At 46.8% G+C, this 17259-nt stretch overlaps 8 protein-coding genes across 11 annotated transcripts in view; 3 read left to right on the top strand and 5 right to left on the bottom strand.

Moving 5' to 3' along the window:
• Nucleotides 1–169: 169 nt before the first annotated feature.
• Nucleotides 170–1222, bottom strand: LOC9635516 (thymidylate kinase). Its single transcript, XM_024684865.1, has 6 exons — nt 931–1222; nt 758–869; nt 648–707; nt 497–601; nt 335–449; nt 170–282 (listed from the first exon to the last, which is right to left on the bottom strand). The coding sequence occupies exons 1-6, from the start codon at nt 1182–1184 to the stop codon at nt 263–265; spliced, it is 666 nt and encodes a 221-aa protein (XP_024540633.1). The 5' UTR covers nt 1185–1222; the 3' UTR covers nt 170–262.
• LOC9636138 (TPR repeat-containing protein ZIP4) lies at nt 1189–4261 on the bottom strand. Its single transcript, XM_024684685.1, has 5 exons — nt 2883–4261; nt 2641–2827; nt 2551–2583; nt 1888–2496; nt 1189–1833 (listed from the first exon to the last, which is right to left on the bottom strand). The coding sequence occupies exons 1-5, from the start codon at nt 4220–4222 to the stop codon at nt 1213–1215; spliced, it is 2790 nt and encodes a 929-aa protein (XP_024540453.1). The 5' UTR covers nt 4223–4261; the 3' UTR covers nt 1189–1212.
• Nucleotides 4262–4346: 85 nt separating this feature from the next.
• Nucleotides 4347–6542, top strand: LOC9635515 (sodium-coupled neutral amino acid transporter 1). 4 transcript variants are annotated; one of them, XM_024684820.1, is made up of 8 exons: nt 4347–4404; nt 4695–4851; nt 4926–5106; nt 5190–5393; nt 5443–5575; nt 5637–5774; nt 5842–6292; nt 6337–6542. In XM_024684820.1, the coding sequence occupies exons 1-8, from the start codon at nt 4398–4400 to the stop codon at nt 6497–6499; spliced, it is 1434 nt and encodes a 477-aa protein (XP_024540588.1). In that variant the 5' UTR covers nt 4347–4397; the 3' UTR covers nt 6500–6542. The 4 variants fall into 4 exon arrangements, with proteins under 4 accessions (XP_024540588.1, XP_024540590.1, XP_024540586.1 ...); XM_024684821.1 differs by lacking the exon at nt 4347–4404 and having other exon boundaries at nt 4562–4851; nt 5842–5979; nt 6034–6292; XM_024684822.1 differs by lacking the exon at nt 4347–4404 and having other exon boundaries at nt 4561–4851; nt 5037–5106.
• A 30-nt stretch (nt 6543–6572) lies between these two features.
• On the bottom strand, nt 6573–8395 carry LOC9635514 (cytochrome P450 94A2). The gene has a single exon (XM_002979639.2). It carries the CDS (start codon nt 8093–8095, stop codon nt 6584–6586), a length of 1512 nt encoding a protein of 503 aa, XP_002979685.1. The 5' UTR covers nt 8096–8395; the 3' UTR covers nt 6573–6583.
• Nucleotides 8396–10993: 2598 nt separating this feature from the next.
• Nucleotides 10994–12427, bottom strand: LOC9636137 (zinc finger matrin-type protein 2). Its single transcript, XM_024684667.1, has 11 exons — nt 12380–12427; nt 12251–12322; nt 12157–12187; nt 12019–12107; nt 11926–11958; nt 11796–11874; nt 11684–11736; nt 11566–11626; nt 11427–11509; nt 11288–11376; nt 10994–11200 (listed from the first exon to the last, which is right to left on the bottom strand). Exons 1-11 carry the CDS (start codon nt 12386–12388, stop codon nt 11170–11172), a joined length of 630 nt encoding a protein of 209 aa, XP_024540435.1. The 5' UTR covers nt 12389–12427; the 3' UTR covers nt 10994–11169.
• LOC9635513 (ATP synthase subunit d, mitochondrial) lies at nt 12407–13557 on the top strand. Its single transcript, XM_002979775.2, has 5 exons — nt 12407–12654; nt 12766–12847; nt 12963–13027; nt 13083–13169; nt 13234–13557. The coding sequence occupies exons 1-5, from the start codon at nt 12454–12456 to the stop codon at nt 13363–13365; spliced, it is 567 nt and encodes a 188-aa protein (XP_002979821.1). The 5' UTR covers nt 12407–12453; the 3' UTR covers nt 13366–13557.
• Nucleotides 13558–13618: 61 nt separating this feature from the next.
• LOC112349721 (lysophospholipid acyltransferase 1-like) lies at nt 13619–15612 on the top strand. Its single transcript, XM_024684665.1, has 8 exons — nt 13619–13944; nt 13992–14047; nt 14127–14347; nt 14405–14810; nt 14874–14959; nt 15018–15081; nt 15139–15257; nt 15319–15612. Exons 1-8 carry the CDS (start codon nt 13646–13648, stop codon nt 15439–15441), a joined length of 1374 nt encoding a protein of 457 aa, XP_024540433.1. The 5' UTR covers nt 13619–13645; the 3' UTR covers nt 15442–15612.
• The window catches only part of LOC9635512 (casein kinase 1-like protein HD16), a 3199-nt gene continuing 1444 nt past the window's right edge, over nt 15505–17259 (bottom strand). The window contains exons 6-12 of the mRNA XM_024684669.1: nt 17141–17251; nt 17018–17084; nt 16837–16966; nt 16565–16780; nt 16201–16506; nt 15702–16139; nt 15505–15616 (exon numbers count right to left, since the gene is read on the bottom strand). Of these exons, the coding sequence (XP_024540437.1) occupies nt 15557–15616; nt 15702–16139; nt 16201–16506; nt 16565–16780; nt 16837–16966; nt 17018–17084; nt 17141–17251 (1328 nt within the window). The 3' untranslated portion in view covers nt 15505–15556. The remainder of the gene's footprint in view (nt 15617–15701; nt 16140–16200; nt 16507–16564; nt 16781–16836; nt 16967–17017; nt 17085–17140; nt 17252–17259) is intronic.

The raw sequence follows: 17259 nt of genomic DNA, 5'->3' as shown, positions 1-17259 counted from the left end.
ATTGTGATAGAGTAGAGTGGTTGGGTAATATAAAATATAGAAAGACAAGAGTGAAAGGATTTAGTTTAACTTATTTTTAACTTAAATATTAGATCATAGAGAAAACGTAATAATAGAATAGTAAAATGGCAATAGTAAAAATATAAAAAGATATTATTGTACTCAAGTCTAACCCTAAATTCCAACAATAGATTGTTCTATCATTCTTAATTAGCGCTACATAAAACTTCCTTTTGTTTAGCCCTAAAACTCAGGTCCCACTCTACAAGATTACCCTTTCGTCTGCGCAGAGAAAAAGAGTTTGTGATGAAGCAATGTGAAATGGTAAGCCTACCTGTCCACAGCCGAGAAAGATGGTGGCACCCATTGAGGCAATTGCTGACAGTTTTCACACACGTTTCTCTCATCAGCTCGTGAACTTGATCAAACGATTGCCTTGCGTCCACAATCTGTTCAATATCTTCAAAACTTGCCACAAAACAAAAGTCGGACGCACCTTCCATCTTTTACCCTGCAGACCTTTGTACTGTAAGGCAACTTTTTTCTGAAAATCCAGCTGCTCATAGCGCTCATCTCCATATCCACCGCGCACAGCAGCTTCCTAAACAAAAAGTAACGAAAGAGCTGCTTTATAGAATGTAGAGTACCTCTGGCGAAATATCTAGGTACAAGACCAGATCTGCAGCAGGAAGTCCGACCTCGGGAGCCTGTCCAGGTGCTCTTAGTTAAACGCTAAAGCTTAGGCAATGATTTTCACCTTGCACCACTCAAGATCCAGTCCCTTCGCAGCAGAGAAAGCCACTCCTGAGTACGAATATCGATCTACTACCAGCGTTGTCCCAGCCATCAATTTCTTTTCCATCTGCAGCCTGTGAGAAAACAAGATGAGCTGTTCTCAAGAAATAATCAAGAAATACTTCCAAGTCATACCTCTTCTCCCAGCGGTTTGCTGAAAACAGAAGGTGCACAGCACGATCGTCAAGCTCAGCTCCCCCTCCCAAGTAAGCCGAAATCGAGCTACCGATGGCAGTTGTCCTGTCTGGAAACCGCCAAGCCTCCACCTTCAGCCCAGTGCCCTTCAAAAACTCAACCAGCCTGTGGCACTGAGAGCTCTTCCCGCTCCTGTCCAGACCCTCCAGGACAATGAGCGCCCCGCGCTTCTCTGCTCCCATTGCAAGCTGCATAAACCCTACTTGAAGTAACGGCCTCGAGTCACTCCTCCATCAAGTCGACATGGCCCTGCTTCTGCTTCATCACCTCGTTGAGGCTGTCCACCATTCCCTGTCGTTGAGGTTCCATAGCAGGCGCATGGCTGAGCAGCTCCAGAGCAATGTTCATCCACTGTTCTGCTCCTGGAAGTCGGGAAAGCTTGACTTGCAACGCTGCTCTGTTCCAAGCAGTCGAGACCAGCCACTGGATTTCCTCGGACGGATAGACTCCATTCTGAAGTCCCAAGAGCATGTGCTTCGCTTCTCTGTACAGCTTCAGCACCTCCGGTCCATCCTTGTTCCGCTGGTCAGAAAGCACTATGAGCTTCCTCATGATTACTGCTGCTCGCTTGTAGTCTGGAGCTGCGGAACTGAGCAGCAGGTTCAGGCAGGACTTGAAAGCTGCTATCGGAACTTCAGTGTTGCTTCCGTCTCCGTTACATGCATGCATCGCCATCTTGAAAAAGTAGTCTGGCTTGAATCCAGGCAAGCTTGCACAACGGTACATAATCTCTAGCTGCTCCTTGTACTCCTTCATCTTGCCTTTGAGATCAAATGCCAAAAGGTTCATGTAGAAGTCGGTGCTTGCAAAAGTTGGCGACTTCAGCAAGAGAGAAGCATGCACCTGCGAAGGCAATGTCAGCAACTAGCTAAAATGCTCGACTTAGAAATACATTACCTTGCGACACTTCTCCATGTAGACCGTTGCCAGTTTCAGCTTCTCTGTATCGGACTCGTTGCATATCATGAGCAACGCAGCGACGGTCAGAAGCAGCGATGTCTCTAGTGACTGCAAATTTTCTGCCGTATCCGAAAGCAACGCATAAAAGTCCGAAGCACAGGCAAAAAGCTCTTCACAAGTTTTCCAGTCCTGAGTCTTTGCCGCAGCCAATCCCTGGTTCCATGCGCACCCAGCAAACCAGCTCGCTTCTTTCTCTGCGCTGCTTCCGGATCCAAGGAAAGTTTCAGCTCCTGTTTCCTGCAGACGCTGCCGTGCCTGCTTCAAGTATTTCACTGCCTCGTCCTGACACTTCAGATCTTGCAAAGCGAGAAAAATCAAGTTCCTGAAGACGGTCACCTCTTTAGTGCCTGCTGGAGGTCGAGAATTGGACGAGATCATGACCAACATGTTCGACAAAGCAGAGACCGCAACCTTAATGTTCTTGCATGCCACAGCTTCATGTGATGCCAGTGTCAGATATTCTGGTTCGAAATCTGCGCATTTTATCATCTTGCTCACTTGATTCGCTGCTCCGACTTCGTCATTTATTTGTAGACATATCTTGAACTGCAAGTTTACAGATCGATGTAGTTAGCTTGCTAGCTCAAACAAGCGACTTACCTTCAGAAAACTGCACGACACGTTCGGTTCAAGCTACAAAGAACAAAGAAAGATCCTCAGTCATAAGACCAACAAAAAACCAAAAATCACCTTTTCAGCTGCGTCAACGTATTCAGCAGCTCTGTCATACTGCAAGAGGCCAAGATAGCAGAGACATAAAACACGCAATGCCTTCGCTCTCATGGTAGTTTCTTCTTCCGCTGGCAGATAATGCATGGCAGCCTCGAACAATCTGATGGCTGTAGGATAGTCCTTCGCCTGGAAGAAATCCGAGCCACTATTACAAAACACACCACAAGTCAGCTCCAATATAACGGTGAAAAAACACTTGCCAGTTCCAGAGAAGCGCATGCATGGACTCCAGCTCCTTCCGGCAATGCAGCAACGGGTTGTGCAGTCTCGGCCCAGCACAAGCATTGAATCTCTTCAAGACTCTGTCGTCCGTCGCGATTGACAAGGCCACCTCCACTCTCTTCCGGCTCATAGGATCAGTCGGTGACGCTTGCTTCAGCAACTTCTCAATTATGCTCGCGCAGACTTCGGCTGTGGATGAAAACCTCGAAAGCAAAACGAAGAACGCTTTCTTTGCAACGTCCAGCTGCTGCGTCGTCTCTTCGATCAAGAACGTCAAAGCGGAGAGGCACACCTCCACCGCAGCCTTGTCATGAGATATGAGCGCTATAAGCTCCTCCTCGGCCTCTTCGAAGCGGCTGAGACCAAGCAAAGCCTTGAACGCCAGGAACGACGTGCTAGGATGATCCGAGGAGCCTTTGAGAACCGAAACGCACTTGAGAACTCCCTCGAAGTTCCCGTTCTGGAGCTGCCCAGCGGCAATGTACCTGAGAATTGTGAGCTTCTGGCTTGTGACAGTTTGCTCCTCGCTCTTGGTCTTGCATGATCCCTTGAGCGCCTCGGAGCAAATCTCATACGCTTGCTCCACGTACTTGACGGACTCCGCCTTTGATTCCGAGTCCTGGAGCGCCAGGAGTGATTTCCCGTAGAGAAGATACACGTCCGCCAGCTCTTGATACCTCTCCAGGGAGTCTTGGAGAAAACCACGGGCCCTCCCTAGCAAACTGGAAGCCAGCGCCTTGTGAGACATCTCCCACGCTGTTCTCGACCGCGCAAGGCACAGATCAAACATGAACTGCTGCTCTTCGCTGGTGCCGATCGATGAGAAGACGTTGTCTCTGGAGACGATCTCGGTGGCTCGCTCGAAGCAGCCGGCCGCCGATTTGTAGTTCCGGATCTTGTGCCAGGTCGTGCCCGATCTAAGGAAGAATGTGGCCATCTTGAGAGTGCTCGAGCGGATGGATCCAACGGCACCGGCCAAGAAAAGCATCTCGCTAGCGATCTGACGAAGCCGCGCGTGATATTCCGCCGAGGAATCCACCGCTGCGCGGCCTGGCGGCTGCTGCTGCTGGATGCTGTTGGCGATATCCACGCAAGTGTTCCAAATCCGGTAGCTCAGCTTCCAGATTTGCAGCCGCTGCTCCTCGGAGAGCTCGGATTTGAGGCCGAGCACGCATTCTTGGAGCTCTTCGACAGTGTCGACACCGATTCCCGGAGACGCCTGCTCGATGTCGCAAACCAGGCGCTCGATTCTCCGCAGCGGATTCACTGTAGCCACATTGCCGATCCCTGGATCACTAAGTACCTCCGAGATGAGCATCGTGAGAGCAAGCGATCGTCGCGTCCACGCAGCCCTAGAATATTTTCCCGCTCAACTTTGAATACAGTGTACCATAAGCCCTAACACTTTCCCGCCAAAACTCTTTCTAGGGCTCTTGGCGAGGAGGGCATCGATCGGTGCGCCATGGAACAGCAATGCAGGCGTCGTGGCCAGCATGGAAGGTATGGAATCTCTCTTAGTGGCCGCTTCACACCTTTCAATGGGGACTTGGATTTCTTTTTTCTCGATGTAGACTTTTGTGTCATGTAGCCAACGCGTCCTCAAGCCTTGGCAGAGTGTGAGCTTGGCACTGTTTGAGCAAGATTTTCCGCGAAAGCTACGCTTGCTAGACGCGACTAGAGTAAAACTCGTGCTTGAGTCTTCTTTTCTTCGCTTAAAAAACTCCAATCTTTTATATGGTTGTTGATTCTGGATGAATCTCTGATAATGGATCCTTCTCTTGGTGAAGCAGCTCGAGAGGACGGATCCCGAGAGCTGCCTCAGCGTCATGTCGAGGGGGAAATTCCCAATTCGTCTTCGCCACCGTTTCTCTACCTTCTGCGGAGGAGGGAGTATCGACATGCTCTCTTCAGCGGCATCGTCACACTCACACTCAGCATCATGGGAGGGTAAAGTTTCATCTCTAGCTTGGTTTTTTTTTCCTTCCTCCTGACTTTGAATTTTTTTTTTCTTCGGCTTGCAGAGCGGTCCTGCCCGTGTCAAATGCATTCACTACCACGGGAATTGTCTGCGGCTTCCTGATAATGCTTGTTGTGGCCTTGGCAAATACTTACACTTGTGATCTGCTGCTCAGACAAGCTTATTGTACTGGAGCTCTCAACTATGAGTCTCTTGCTTTCCACATTGGTGGGAAGTGGTGGAAGGTTCTATCTTTTTTTTCTTTTTTTTTGGTTTTTCTAAGTTTCTAAAAGCCCTCTCTCTCTCTCTCTCTCTTCTCTTTGCACAGCTTGCTACCGAAATTAGCATAGTGGTTCTGCTCATTGGGACCATTATAGGCAACATTCAACAAGTCAGTGAAGCTGCTGTCATCGGCATTGAAAACATCACTTCCAATGCTCCTTCCTGGCTAACAGGTAGCGGGCGCGTGCTTATGATCCTGTCCGTCGTCTTCATTGTCGCTCCAATTTGCTTGGTGGAAAAAATGAGACAGGTGTAACTTTGACTTTGTTCTTCCTTCTGATTTAACTTCTCCAATGCAGCTCGAATTCTTTGCAACTGTAGGAACATCGATTGTCATCTGGCTGCTCGTGGTAATTGTCATAGATGCTATCAGGTTCAAGCTGCCTGCGGTGAAAAACGGAGAGCTTGCTGCAGTCGGGTTTACAAGTATAGGCAAGTTTTGATTGCTTTTTTTTTTTTTTTTTGTTTAACTGAGACATATCGGTGGATGCAGGCTCAATCACTCAAGCTATTTCAACATTTGGTTTTGCATTTTACGTACAGCCAATGATGATGCCCTTCCTTGCTGAAATGCCCGCTGGTAAAGTTGGTGTGAAGCTGACCTCATACTCGGTTCGTGTAGTTATTCTCGGTGAGTTCTCGGTGAGCATAAAGATGCTCCTTGTGTTTATGTTTCACTTCAAGCGAGCTACGTGCAGGAACTTCATTCTTCATTTACGGCACTATTGGATTCTTCGGCGCGGCAAGATACGGGAGCCTTACGTCCGAAAACATACTGGAAAACAAATGGCTTGGCGGTGGTGTACCACAAGGATCACTCAACTTAGCAATGGCGGGTATGAGCCTTGGAAGCTTCGATAATTTACTTATTGGATGCCGCTCTTTGACAGTATACCTTGCTTTTGCAATTCCAACTGTAGAGTTTCCGACTCGCTACACAATCAACCGTTGGATTCCTGGCGATAAGAAGCAGAATCGCTTCTTACGTCATTTGTGTATATCAGCTGGAATCCTTGTTTTCTGCACAGGCATCAGCCTCATATCGCCTAACAATTCGGGCGCCATCATCACAATTACAGGGGCGACTGGAGTTTCCATGGTTTCGTATACCATTCCCGTAGTAAACCATTTCTTGCTGTTCTTCCAAAGGTATGTTTTTGTTTACAGAGTACAGTGTTAAGTTCTCTTTGCAGAGCAAAATGTCAGAAGCAGGCTGATGGAATAGGAAGTGTTTTGAAGTATAGAAAGGATACCTGGTATTCAATCGTGCAGGAGTACGCCAAAGAGGTGGTGCTTCCTGCTTTTGTTATTGTCGTTGGTATCTTCTGCAGCATTGCAGCTCTAACCACACTGTAAAACACCTTTATTCGTCAACAAATGTAAGCAACTGTTACATTTCCATCCTGACATTGCTTTTTTTTTCTTTTTTCTTTTTTTACCTTACTCTCGAGCTCTCGGAATCACTGGCAATCCATTCTTGATGGCGAGTGTCATGTTGATACTGTACCGGGGCTCTGTGTCGGATGCCATCTCGAACTTGAACTTTGGCAACAGAGCAGCTACCAGAGACTTCATTTGCAGCATAGCCATTTCCTTTCCGATACATATTCTTGGCCCTGCCTGAAACGCTGTGAACTTATATGGACTCTCGTTCACAAAACTTCCAGTGCTGCTTAGCCACCTTTCCGGCTTGAACTCTAGACAATCCTTCCCCCATAGGCTCTCCATTCGTCCCATTGCATAGATCTGGTACGTGACCCTCGTTCCTTTCTCTATCCTGCTCCCATCTGGTAGTACGTCGGGGCCTTTGGCACCTTTGCTGTCGAACGGAACTGCTGGATAGAGCCTTAAGGATTCCGATAACGCTGCCTGGAGATAGTTCATCTCTCGGAGCTCGCTGTAGGCGAAGTGTTTCATCCTTCGACCAGGTTCGTGATTTCTTTCAGCAACGTCGACTATCTCCTGAATGATTTTGTTCTCTACTTTGGGATGCTTTGACAGGAGCCAGAAGAACCACGACAATGTCACAGAAGTTGTGTCCTTGCCTGCCAGAACAAAGCTGATGATAATATCTCGTAGGAATTTGTCGGAGTACGAACTTGCCGTGTCCTCCATTTCGAGAGCCATGAACCGAGAAAGTAAGTCCTGGTTCTCTCGAGCTCCTGTTTTTTTTCTCCTGTTTTTTATCACCATAGCAGCAAACTCATTGACGATTGCCAGATATTCTTTCAGGTGCTTCTCGGAACCAAGGTTGAAGTACCTCTTGATCTTCCAGAGCAAGGGATGGACCTGGTAAAACCTTTCAGTACTCAGCCTCGTGGACTCGTCGAATGCTCGAGCAAACGCAATCGTGGGAAACGACGGATCCAAGGACATAGGATCGACTCCGAATGCGAGCTTGCAAATGCTGTCAAAGGCGAACCGCATGAACACGTCTTGCAAGTCGACTCGTCGGCCACAAATGCTTGCAATCGTTGGAAGCAGCCTCTTTTCAATCTTCTCGGCCACAGAATCCATGAGGTAGTCGTGTAGAGACCTGGTAGTAAACTCGTAACTCGCAAGTTTTCTCTGCAGCTTCCACAGGCCAGCGTCAGCGTTGAAGATGCCATCTCCAAGAAGATCTCTCAGCGTGTCGCACACATACTCTCCCTTTGGATAGTTGTCGAAATTGGTCTTGAGGATGTACTCTACGTTCTGAGCGTTGGACGTGAGCTTGAAAGGCTTCGCCCCCCATCGCTTCAACGTGATGGTGTGTCCGGGAGACTTGGCAAGGTACTCAGTAGTCCATTCGAGAATCCTGTCCTTGTTTTTAAGCAACTCAGGCATTGTTCCCAGAAGTGGGTACATTCTGGGAACAGTCTCACCATTCTCATGTCGATTTTTCAGATAGAACCAGACGAAGAAACCAACACAGGAAATCAGCAAAGCAGCAGCTAAAGTACCTTGCTCCATATCTCGCTGCCGCAGCACCGAAAACTAAGCGTCCCCTCGCCTCCTCTCGATAGTTTTTTGCAAAACAAGAAACTCTTGGTTTTCTTTGGAAGTTGACTCATGTAGATGGGGCCGGCAAATGCCGCATATGCTTCGTACTTTTGTATTCCCTTTTCTCTCTCTAACTTCTACTGTTTGTTTGCAGGCTGGACGCGCTTGTGGCGTGTTCTAATGTTTGCGATCAATTTACAACGTGACTTTTTCTACGAGCGTCGCAAACGTCTTACCTCATTTGCTGGCGTAGCGATCTCTCATCTCTATCTGAAGTACGTAGAGGAGGTTATATTCTTGTGTTGATCAAATTACAGAGCTTGCAGTCAATGTCGATCCCACGGGAGTGTGTCAGCGTTATCGCAATTTCAAATAATCAAGCTGAGGGCTCTCTGAGCTCCTCACAAGTGGATGCCTGGTTGAACGCCCTCAAAAACCAAGGTTGAAGAGGCTAGACCTCTTGTTCTTGAGTGCCAGTCTCTACAAAATCCCATTCTAGATTTCCCAAAGAGGTTGGTTGTGCTTCTCTTGGGAAAGGAAGGCAGCATGGAGTTGTTCACAGTCCATGCATTCCCAAACCAAAAACTTGCTCGAGTTCAAGTGAGCAAGAGGCAGAATTATGCAACCCGTTATAATTAGGTTTGTTTATAAAATATTTATTCATTAGAATACAAAACTAATAATGGTTAAAATAATGTTTTGATGTTCATTTAAGATTTTTTCTAGTCTTTTGATCTTGGAGATGTTAAACATGGACTTGGATAAAGATAATTATTTCCAAATGCCCAATGATAACCACAATCGTTTGTAACATTTTTTATTCTTAGTTCAATATTATTTGGTTGAATATGATCGGTTTGGAACTATGGATGAAAAGGTATATGAGGTGGACGAAATAATTGCTCATGTTTTTGGATTCCACGCAAGATTGCATCTTTGGAACATGCAATGACATTTCGCTCCACATATGGTTTTTTATAATCTATAGCTTAACACCCTAAACTTTTGGAACCACGTCATATGGTTCCGATTCAAATGCCATTGAAGGGAAAATGTTCGGACAGTCTATATTTATATCCATGTGTGTGCGGGCATGGAACACACTCTTCTTGGGCATCTTCAGCAAAGCTGGAGGCTATGTAGAATAAAAACCAGCCCCAGGTCTCAACTGTCCATTATCATTTGAGATATGATCATTTAAAACTATGAAACTTGATTTTTTGTTAGGAGGACAATCTACCCATTCCATGCATGCTAGTTCCACCACCATTGGCGTGTCCTAGCTCTCAACAAGGTTGCCCGGTGCTAGGGTCTTGACAAGCTCACATGGTGCTGAAGTATCCTTGACCTGAGCTGCACTATCAACTGGATCAACTGCTTCTGATGTTCCACAACAGCTGTCTCATTTGCAATTGCCTCCACATCCTGGGATGGCACCACCATGAGCAGCTGCAAAGGCTCAGCCACTGTAGCTGGTGGATGCTGCTCCCCAATAGCAGTGGGAAAGGCCCACACATGCATGTACCAAGAATGTGGAGTGTTGGTCATTTATTTGGAGGCTCAATTAATGTAATAGTCTTGCCACTCCTTGTGTCCTCCAAGAAATTCTCTTGTCCTCCCCATAGTAGCCTCATTGGCTATCTTGCAAAGAACCAAGAGCAAACAAACTATAATGTACCACTATCCCCACATGGCATATTCACTCTGTGCTTTTGCCATCCAAACCTTGCAATGCCCACGGTCTAAACAAAAGGAAAAAAAAACTTGGATTATGGATGGATATATGAAATCACAAAACGTACCAACATCAAGGTCTCATGAAGGTGCATCTACATAATCCTCATGTTGTCACTGAAAAGCCTTGCAAAGCGCTTGCGCTTATGACCACCAGCTTGGCAATTGCCCCTTGCAAACTCCATCTCTAAAACACATGTATAAATGTTGTGAGATCAAGCGCAAAGAAAATAAAGAGACATTAGATAAATTTGTACCTGTGAGCTAATTTACCATGCTCATAATGTTCTTGCAATGCAAACACAAGGCTCTTGCACTCACTGGACCAAGAATAAAATAAATAAATAAATAAACAAAAAAGTTCAAACAAACAACAGAAGAAAAAGACTTGATCAACTGATTGGAAGCAAAACAAAGGAAAGCAAAAATAGCAAAATGAATCTATATGCAACCGCCACATTAAAAACACTACCTCTCATTGGAAAATATGTTATATCATCCAATATAAACACATGGATTAATCTTAAAATATATCTAGGAATATCCCTAAAATCATACCCATGCTCCAACAAATGACCATGGGAGGATGCCCAAGCTCTGACGTGGCAAGAACCTATGGTTTGCAAGGTAGAAATAAATGGTGAAATCTTGTAAGTAAATAAAAGACAAAGGATAGATGATGAAAAATATGATTATAGAGAGAAATGAAAAAGGAAAATGGAAAAAGAACTGTGGAGTTTGAAAACACAAGGAAAAAACTAATGAAAGACCCAAGCAAAAAGAAGTACTTCAAAAGTTAAGAGAGAATCTTGCCATGCAAATGCATAGTGCGTTCCTTTTTGAGGGGGGGGGGGGGGGGGGGTGGGGGTGTGGGCTAATTAATATCCACACTTCTATATTCAATCTTTAAAAGTTATTTAAACCATTTAAACCACTGCAAACACTAGTTAAATCTTTGTAAAGTCTAAACTTTTCAACCTTATAATGTATACATATTATTATTGCTTCTTTAAAGAAATATAAGAGTAAAATCAATATTCTTTAGGCATTGAAGCTCATGGCGAAGTCAAAATTTGGTTAGCTATAAAGTTTTGCTAAAAATTGAAGTATGTTTACATATTCCATTCATGTTAATTTAACCAAATGGAAAGTGAGCAATAATTCTATTGCTAATTTGTCTTTTGTAAAAACAAAAGGACTTCTTAGAAAGTCCCTTCTTCTTTATCCAAGTGCGTCTGGGCAACGAGGTAGCGAGCTTGCTAGTCTGCTTAGTAGTCCTTTTTGCATGATTATCTCAATCAATATGTTGTTCAAGTGTTATAGTTGATCTGCCAACTATGTCTGTGAAGTTCAAGAAATCAAAAAAGAGAAACAGCAAGCATACAACTACTGTCAGGATTGCCATTCAACGTCGGTGTTTCCATTTACTTCTTCATGCCAAAGCCACCGAAGCCCATTGCTTGAGCAACCTCAGGATCGTCTATCTCTCCTCCTGCGTCCTCCAAAGCTTTCTCCCTCTGCTAGCAAAGCTAAGTGGAGCAGAAAAACAAAGCACTTGGACTCAAACCTTCTTCTCTTTTTTCCTTTCTTTTCGTTGCCTCTTGCGCTCCTCTTCTTCCCGTTGCTGTTTTAGCATTCGCATCTCGAACTCTGGCACAAAGAAAAAAGCCTTGAATGTTAACAACGGATAGACATTTCATACGTGCCTTCGTCCGTCAGTCCTCCCTCGGCTTTTTTCCTCTTGACAGTTTCGAAGCGAGTTTGGACCTGGTGATAGCGTTGGGGGTTTGCACGAAAAGATCTCTGAATGAATCCTCTACTCACCTGTTCTAAAGTGGACCGCTCAACACGCATAGACATTCCCAGAGCCTTTTGATCTTCAGAGAACAACGTAAGCTATCGTCACGCAAAACCGAGACTTTGAAGACTAGCTTACGTTTCTTCCCGTTTATGTGATCCAAGTAGTTTGCGGAGTCCTTGACAATGCAGTTGCAAACACTGCAAAAGTAGCCTGCCTGCCACCCAGTGAGTCCCATGAAAATCACTAAGAATTTGCAAACATCTACCTGTTGATCCAAGGGAGCGACTTGTGTAATCACCTGGGAAAAAACGAAAAAGAGTGGAAAGGTGACAGGGTGAGAAAAAATGCTTTGGCTTACTTGAGTTTTTCCCAGACGAGCAGTAAGGTCCACTTCAAAATCCCTGTGCTTCAAAGGCTTCTTCTCACCAGGAGGTGAATCATCTCTCGCTGGAGAAAGAAAGTTTAGAACGATCGGTCGACCAAAAAATTTACTCACAGCTGTTTCGGCGAGCCTGCTGATCCACCTCCTGCGAAAACCATCCTTAAAACACCCAGTATTAAGAGAAAGAGGAGCTCTCTATGAAACTTACGCGCTTGCGAGCGCGCTCAAGAAATTCCTGGCGATCCCATTTGCGCCGAGCCGTATTGTCGACACCGCTAGCCTGCAAGCAAAAGGCGTGATCGATCGAGAGTAGAATCATCGCGGCTGGATCACTTACCGACGCCATTGCCGCCAATGACCTAGCTCAAGAACCCTAAAAACAAAATTCTCTCTTTGGGTTTCTTGCTGGCTATGGCGCTTGTGGGCGCCTTCAGGGCATCACGGGCGCTGCGGGCGCTGGCGGGGAGATCGGCGGCGGGCGGCCTGGACTGGAAGGAGATGGACCACTGGATCGATTACTGGAGCTTCTCGCCAGATGTGAAGACTGAGCTTCTGAAGCTCAAGCATCACATCACGGAGACGGCGCATCGCATGGACGCATTGTTTATCAAGGTGTGCTCCTTGTACATTGTAGATTGAGGGATTGCAAGAGAGGATTTGGATTTTGCCAGAGCTTTTGACAGATTTTCTTTCTTTTCTTGCGCTCTCTCTCTCTCTTGGCAGGAGAAGCATGTAATCGATTGGGATGCTCACAGGAAGGTCTTGCCAGCTGAAGTTGTGGATCTTTACCAGAAGACTTACGAGAGTAAGGAAAATTTTTATTTCTTTATTTCTTTCTCGTTTGAGAGACAAAAAAGTAGATTTTTTTCTTTTCCTTTGGCATTCAAGCTACTCACTTGTTTTTGATCTTTCTTCTTCAGGCATAGAAGTTCCAAAGTATGTGGACGAAGATCGAGAGGAGGCCGTCAAGATGTTTGCCGAGCTTGTAAGTTCTCAACTTCTCAAGTTCTCTAAGAAGTTCATGGCTCGATCGCTCGCAGGAACAGAAGGCTATCAAAGCTGACGAAGAGTTTGCTGCCGCGAGAGCAAAGCTGGAGGAAGAAGAGGAGAAGATCAGAAAGTTCAAGGTACTTTGTTTTCATTCTTTTCTTCTTCGTTTCGAGGATTCCAATCCATTCTTCTCTTTTCCAGGAGAGGCTACCGACGATCACAGTCGACGAGGTACTGGCCGAGCACCCAGACATCAAAGAAAAGATCGATGCAGAGATCCGGTCTCTCAACTGGGACTACGCGCCGCTGGGAAGCAAAGAAATAGCGAAGTGAAGCAAAAGGGATGATCGATCCATCAAGAAGAATCTCTGGAACCCATCGCTCGATAGTTTCCAGAGATCGCGAGCCGAGAGAAGCGAGATAAAGACGAAGATAAAATGAAACCTTTGCAAAGAGAAAATAAGCTCTGGACACGTCAGTGCCACGTTGGCCAATCTTCTTTTGACGCGCCAGCATTTAGCTGATTATGTGAACACGTCAGCGCCTAGGTGGACGCTTTGATTCCTGGAGTAGGGTTTAGCTCAAATGGAATAGCCGCGCGGCGGGGCTGGCTATGGCGGGCATGAGCGATGTCGCTGTGGCGCTCGGAATCTCGGTGCCGGTGCTCAGATTTCTCGTCTTCTTCTTCTCCACGATTCCAATCGGCTGGCTATGGCGCCTCATGCCCAACCCTACGGCGCGGCATCTCTACTCGGCGATCACAGGGATGCTCGTCTCGCATCTGGCATTCGGCCCCGGCGCCAATGCGCTCTTCGTTTTCCCCCTTGTCGTCACGTACGCTAGCATGGTAATCCATCGCCCGAGCTGTGGGATCGTGAGCTTCGTCCTGGATTTCGCATTCCTTATTTCCTGGTAAGAAATTCCCTCGTATTTCGTGTAGCTCATCTTTCCTGGCGCAGCCACGTCTACTACATGAGTGGCGATGCGTGGAAGGAGGGAGGCATCGATTCGACTGGTAAGCCAAGTTTTGCTATCACTGGCATATCACTCGATCGAATTTTTTTTCTCCTCTCTTTGTGCTGTGAATTCTCCAGGAGCTTTGATGGTCCTCACGCTCAAGCTCGTCTCCTGCGCAATGTGCTACCAGGATGGGCTTCTCGAGGAGGAGAAGCTGCGAAGAACGCAAAAGCGCAACCGGCTCGTGCGACGTCCCTCAGTGCTCGAGTATCTCGGCTACTGCTTTTGCTGTGGAACACACTTGGCTGGGCCGGTCTACGAGATGAAAGACTACATCGACTGGAGCGAAGAACAAGGGGTGAGTGAGAGCTTTCCTTCCTCTTAAGTTCTCCCTCTAACCATTTCTTCTTTCCAGCTATGGAAGTTTTCCGAAGGAAACGCTCCATCGCCATACCGCGACACTCTCCGAGTTCTACTCAAGGCCCTCTTTTGCATGGGCATGTACATGCTGCTCATCCCTCGCGTCCGCTTCACGCGAATCCTCGAGCCGGAGTTCATGCAGTGGAAATTCTGGGCGCGCTGGTTCTACATGTGGCTGTGTGGCTTCTCCGCGAGATGGAAGTACTACTTCATATGGTCCATCTCGGAGGCCTCGCTCATCATCTCCGGCCTGGGGTTTAGCGGCTGGTCCAGCTCCCAGCCCCCCAGGCCGCGGTGGGATCAAGCTCTCAACGTAGATATCCCGGGAGTGGAGCTCGCAGGCAGCGCCGCCGAGGTCCCGTCCAAGTGGAACATTCACATCAGCACCTGGTTAAGACATTGTACACTTGGTTTCCTTTCCCCTCGCTTGGCTCGCGCTTGTTCTAATCTGTGAGCTCTGCTAGATGTTTACGAGAGGCTGGTACCACCGGGGAAGAAGGCTGGCTTTCAGCAGCTGCTAGCAACTCAAGTTGTCAGCGCTGTGTGGCATGTAAGTAGAGTGATTTCATCCATCGATTCTTTGTTTCATCCTTTTTGCTTTCCTCCAGGGTCTCTATGCCGGGTATATCATGTTCTTCGTCCATACCGCTGTTCTCATCTCTGGCTCGAGAGGTAATCCATTCTTTCTCGTGTTCTCGTCATGAGAATCTTAAAAACCTTTCTCTGCAGCGCTATATAGATGGCAAAAGGCCATACCCGACCACCTCTCTTTCCTCCGGCCTCTAGCGTGGTTTCTAAACTTCGCTTACACGTTGCTGGTTCTCAACTATGCCTGCATTGGATTCCTGGTACGTTTGTTCATCAAGCCTTCGATTTCTTAGCAAAGTCCTTTTCTTCGTTTTTAAACAGGTTTTAGACGCGAGGGACACATTCACTGCGTACAAAAGCGTCTATTTCGCTGGAACGCTTCTTCCAATCGCTTTGACAGCCATCGGCACGGTGATAAAACCTCGCAAAACTCGCGTCCAGTGATTTCTTCCAAAGTTAAAAGACTTAAGAGAAAGAACATTTCAGTCCTTCTCCAAGGGCCTCATGAACCAGCCATAAACCCAAATTATTTGTTTTTGTCTCCTTGATATTACATGGCTCATGACACTGTTCGTCCGTAACAAACAGCTGCTATATAGAGATTCTTAGCCCACTTATCCTGCGCAAACAATATCACCACGCAAAACGATCAAAACCAAAGCTTTGAGCAAAAAAAAAAAAAAATCACACCACACCACACCAACCTTTACGTGGCTGCTCGGGAAAGCCGACGTTCGCAGCGTTTCTTGCGTCTCATCCGATGGTTTCTTCCTTGGAACGCTCAACACGAATGCGGCCTGGTCCCATGTCGCGGCCGCGGATGTTATACGAAACCCGTGGTCCCATCTCCAGTGGATGCCTTCGCTCGGGTAGAGAAAGTCGAGCTCCACCACTTGCTCTGTGAACCCCGCGTTTCTCGACATCACCACGCCCCAGCGGTTGCCTGCCGTTGCCATGGACGTCACGTAGAATCCCTCCTTCCACTTCTTGTTGATCCACTTGAAGGGAAACGCGTCGCTGACCTTGTAAGATTGCTGCGTGTAGGACGTTCCCTTGGACATCACCACCAGCGAGCTACCGTTGTTGGCACCGGCGATTGCGCTGATGTAGTAGTTCTTCTCCCACTGCTCCATGATCCATTCCTTTGACAGGCAGCAGAGAAATGTGAGAAGCCTCGAAAAATTGTTTCGTCAAAAGTAGTACCTTGTGGAAAAACACTTGCGATAGCTCGTAGACTTGCGAACCGAATCCAGTTCCGGCGTCCATTATCAGCGCCCAGAGGTTCGTCGAAGAGGCAACGCTGCTGATGAACAACCCGTCTTGGTTGCCTTTTTCAACATGCTGTGCCAGGCGTGTGTCGGCTACGTTATAGTGGTATCTTTGCTTCATCGGCTTGTGCGCATTGTAGACTGATATCCACTGCATTGCTGGCATGCCCAGACGAACTTTCTTCTTGGCACGATCGTCGTCGTCAGAAAAGTCCGCCAGCCTTCCGCGTTTATGACCGACCTACAATGTAAAAGATAATGTCAAACTCATCAGCTGTCTCGTTGTCTGCTTATCTTACCTTCGTTGCACATTCGGTGTTGATCGGCCGTTGGGCAGGCAGGCCCAATATGCTGTCAAAAAGCAAAATCAGCTTTGCATAGTTCGGCTCCTCGTTGAACTTCATACTGACAACGGCTTCAAGAAATTCCTTGAAGGGAGCCGGACAGAAACAGCATAATGACTCCGGTGATGTTGCCATCTTCTTCTTGCAGACCAAGAAGCCTTTGTTATCACCCTGCACAACAAGCAGCCTTAGCTGCAGGCAATAATTTTAAAACCAAAGCCTCTAACCTGGTAACCTTGCCAAGGAAGACGACCCCGTAGTAAGAATATCAGCGTGTAGGCAAGAGATTCCAGATCGTCCCTTCTACTACCGGTTCTACCCAGGTGCGCATGGACACTTGCGTACCGAACAGTTCCCCTGAAACACAACTAAAACTTAGCCCGATCCACAGATACACAAGAGTGATACCTGAAAACATCAGGCCTCTGATCATAGTCTACGTGAGACCCCGTAGTACCGTCAAGCCATTTTGTAGCTGAATCATGACCATATTAGACATAAGAAACAACTATCTCACGTGACAAATTTTACCTAGGCCAAGATCCACGAGGTAGAGTTTCTTTTCATCTGGAGAACCCGGTCTACCAAGGAGAAAATTTTCCGGTTTCACATCTCCGTGAACATATCTGCATCGAAACATTAAATCTGCG

Source organism: Selaginella moellendorffii, unplaced genomic scaffold (assembly GCF_000143415.4).
Source record: "Selaginella moellendorffii unplaced genomic scaffold, v1.0 SELMOscaffold_42, whole genome shotgun sequence".
Classification (NCBI taxonomy): domain Eukaryota; kingdom Viridiplantae; phylum Streptophyta; class Lycopodiopsida; order Selaginellales; family Selaginellaceae; genus Selaginella; species Selaginella moellendorffii.
The sequence above is the reverse complement of the archived record's forward strand: the minus strand, read 5'-3'. Positions and strand labels throughout refer to the sequence as shown.

Bases quoted from the DNA above. Each gene is read 5' to 3' on its own strand.
- LOC9635514 (XM_002979639.2), bottom strand. From the start codon at position 8,095: ATGGAGCAAGGTACTTTAGCTGCTGCTTTGCTGATTTCCTGTGTTGGT.
- LOC9636137 (XM_024684667.1), bottom strand. The intron at 11,377-11,426 runs GTTTGAGTCCAA...CTTTGCTAGCAG, and splicing joins AAAGGAAAAAAGAGAAGAAG to AGGGAGAAAGCTTTGGAGGA. The intron at 11,201-11,287 runs GTAAATGGAAAC...TGAACTTCACAG, and splicing joins GGTGGCTTTGGCATGAAGAA to ACATAGTTGGCAGATCAACT.
- LOC9635516 (XM_024684865.1), bottom strand. From the start codon at position 1,184: ATGCAGCTTGCAATGGGAGCAGAGAAGCGCGGGGCGCTCATTGTCCTG. The intron at 708-757 runs GTGAAAATCATT...GCACCTGGACAG, and splicing joins TGGATCTTGAGTGGTGCAAG to GCTCCCGAGGTCGGACTTCC. The intron at 602-647 runs GTACTCTACATT...CTTTTTGTTTAG, and splicing joins ACCTAGATATTTCGCCAGAG to GAAGCTGCTGTGCGCGGTGG.
- LOC112349721 (XM_024684665.1), top strand. From the start codon at position 13,646: ATGGCGGGCATGAGCGATGTCGCTGTGGCGCTCGGAATCTCGGTGCCG. The intron at 13,945-13,991 runs GTAAGAAATTCC...TTCCTGGCGCAG, and splicing joins TTCGCATTCCTTATTTCCTG to CCACGTCTACTACATGAGTG. The intron at 14,348-14,404 runs GTGAGTGAGAGC...TCTTCTTTCCAG, and splicing joins ACTGGAGCGAAGAACAAGGG to CTATGGAAGTTTTCCGAAGG.
- LOC9636138 (XM_024684685.1), bottom strand. From the start codon at position 4,222: ATGCTCATCTCGGAGGTACTTAGTGATCCAGGGATCGGCAATGTGGCT. The intron at 2,828-2,882 runs GCAAGTGTTTTT...GTTTTGTAATAG, and splicing joins CATGCGCTTCTCTGGAACTG to TGGCTCGGATTTCTTCCAGG. The intron at 2,497-2,550 runs GTAAGTCGCTTG...GTAAACTTGCAG, and splicing joins TGTCGTGCAGTTTTCTGAAG to TTCAAGATATGTCTACAAAT.
- LOC9635513 (XM_002979775.2), top strand. From the start codon at position 12,454: ATGGCGCTTGTGGGCGCCTTCAGGGCATCACGGGCGCTGCGGGCGCTG. The intron at 12,655-12,765 runs GTGTGCTCCTTG...CTCTCTTGGCAG, and splicing joins TGGACGCATTGTTTATCAAG to GAGAAGCATGTAATCGATTG. The intron at 13,170-13,233 runs GTACTTTGTTTT...TCTCTTTTCCAG, and splicing joins AGAAGATCAGAAAGTTCAAG to GAGAGGCTACCGACGATCAC.
- LOC9635515 (XM_024684818.1), top strand. From the start codon at position 4,670: ATGGATCCTTCTCTTGGTGAAGCAGCTCGAGAGGACGGATCCCGAGAG. The intron at 5,394-5,442 runs GTGTAACTTTGA...TCTCCAATGCAG, and splicing joins TGGTGGAAAAAATGAGACAG to CTCGAATTCTTTGCAACTGT. The intron at 5,775-5,841 runs GTGAGTTCTCGG...AGCTACGTGCAG, and splicing joins GGTTCGTGTAGTTATTCTCG to GAACTTCATTCTTCATTTAC.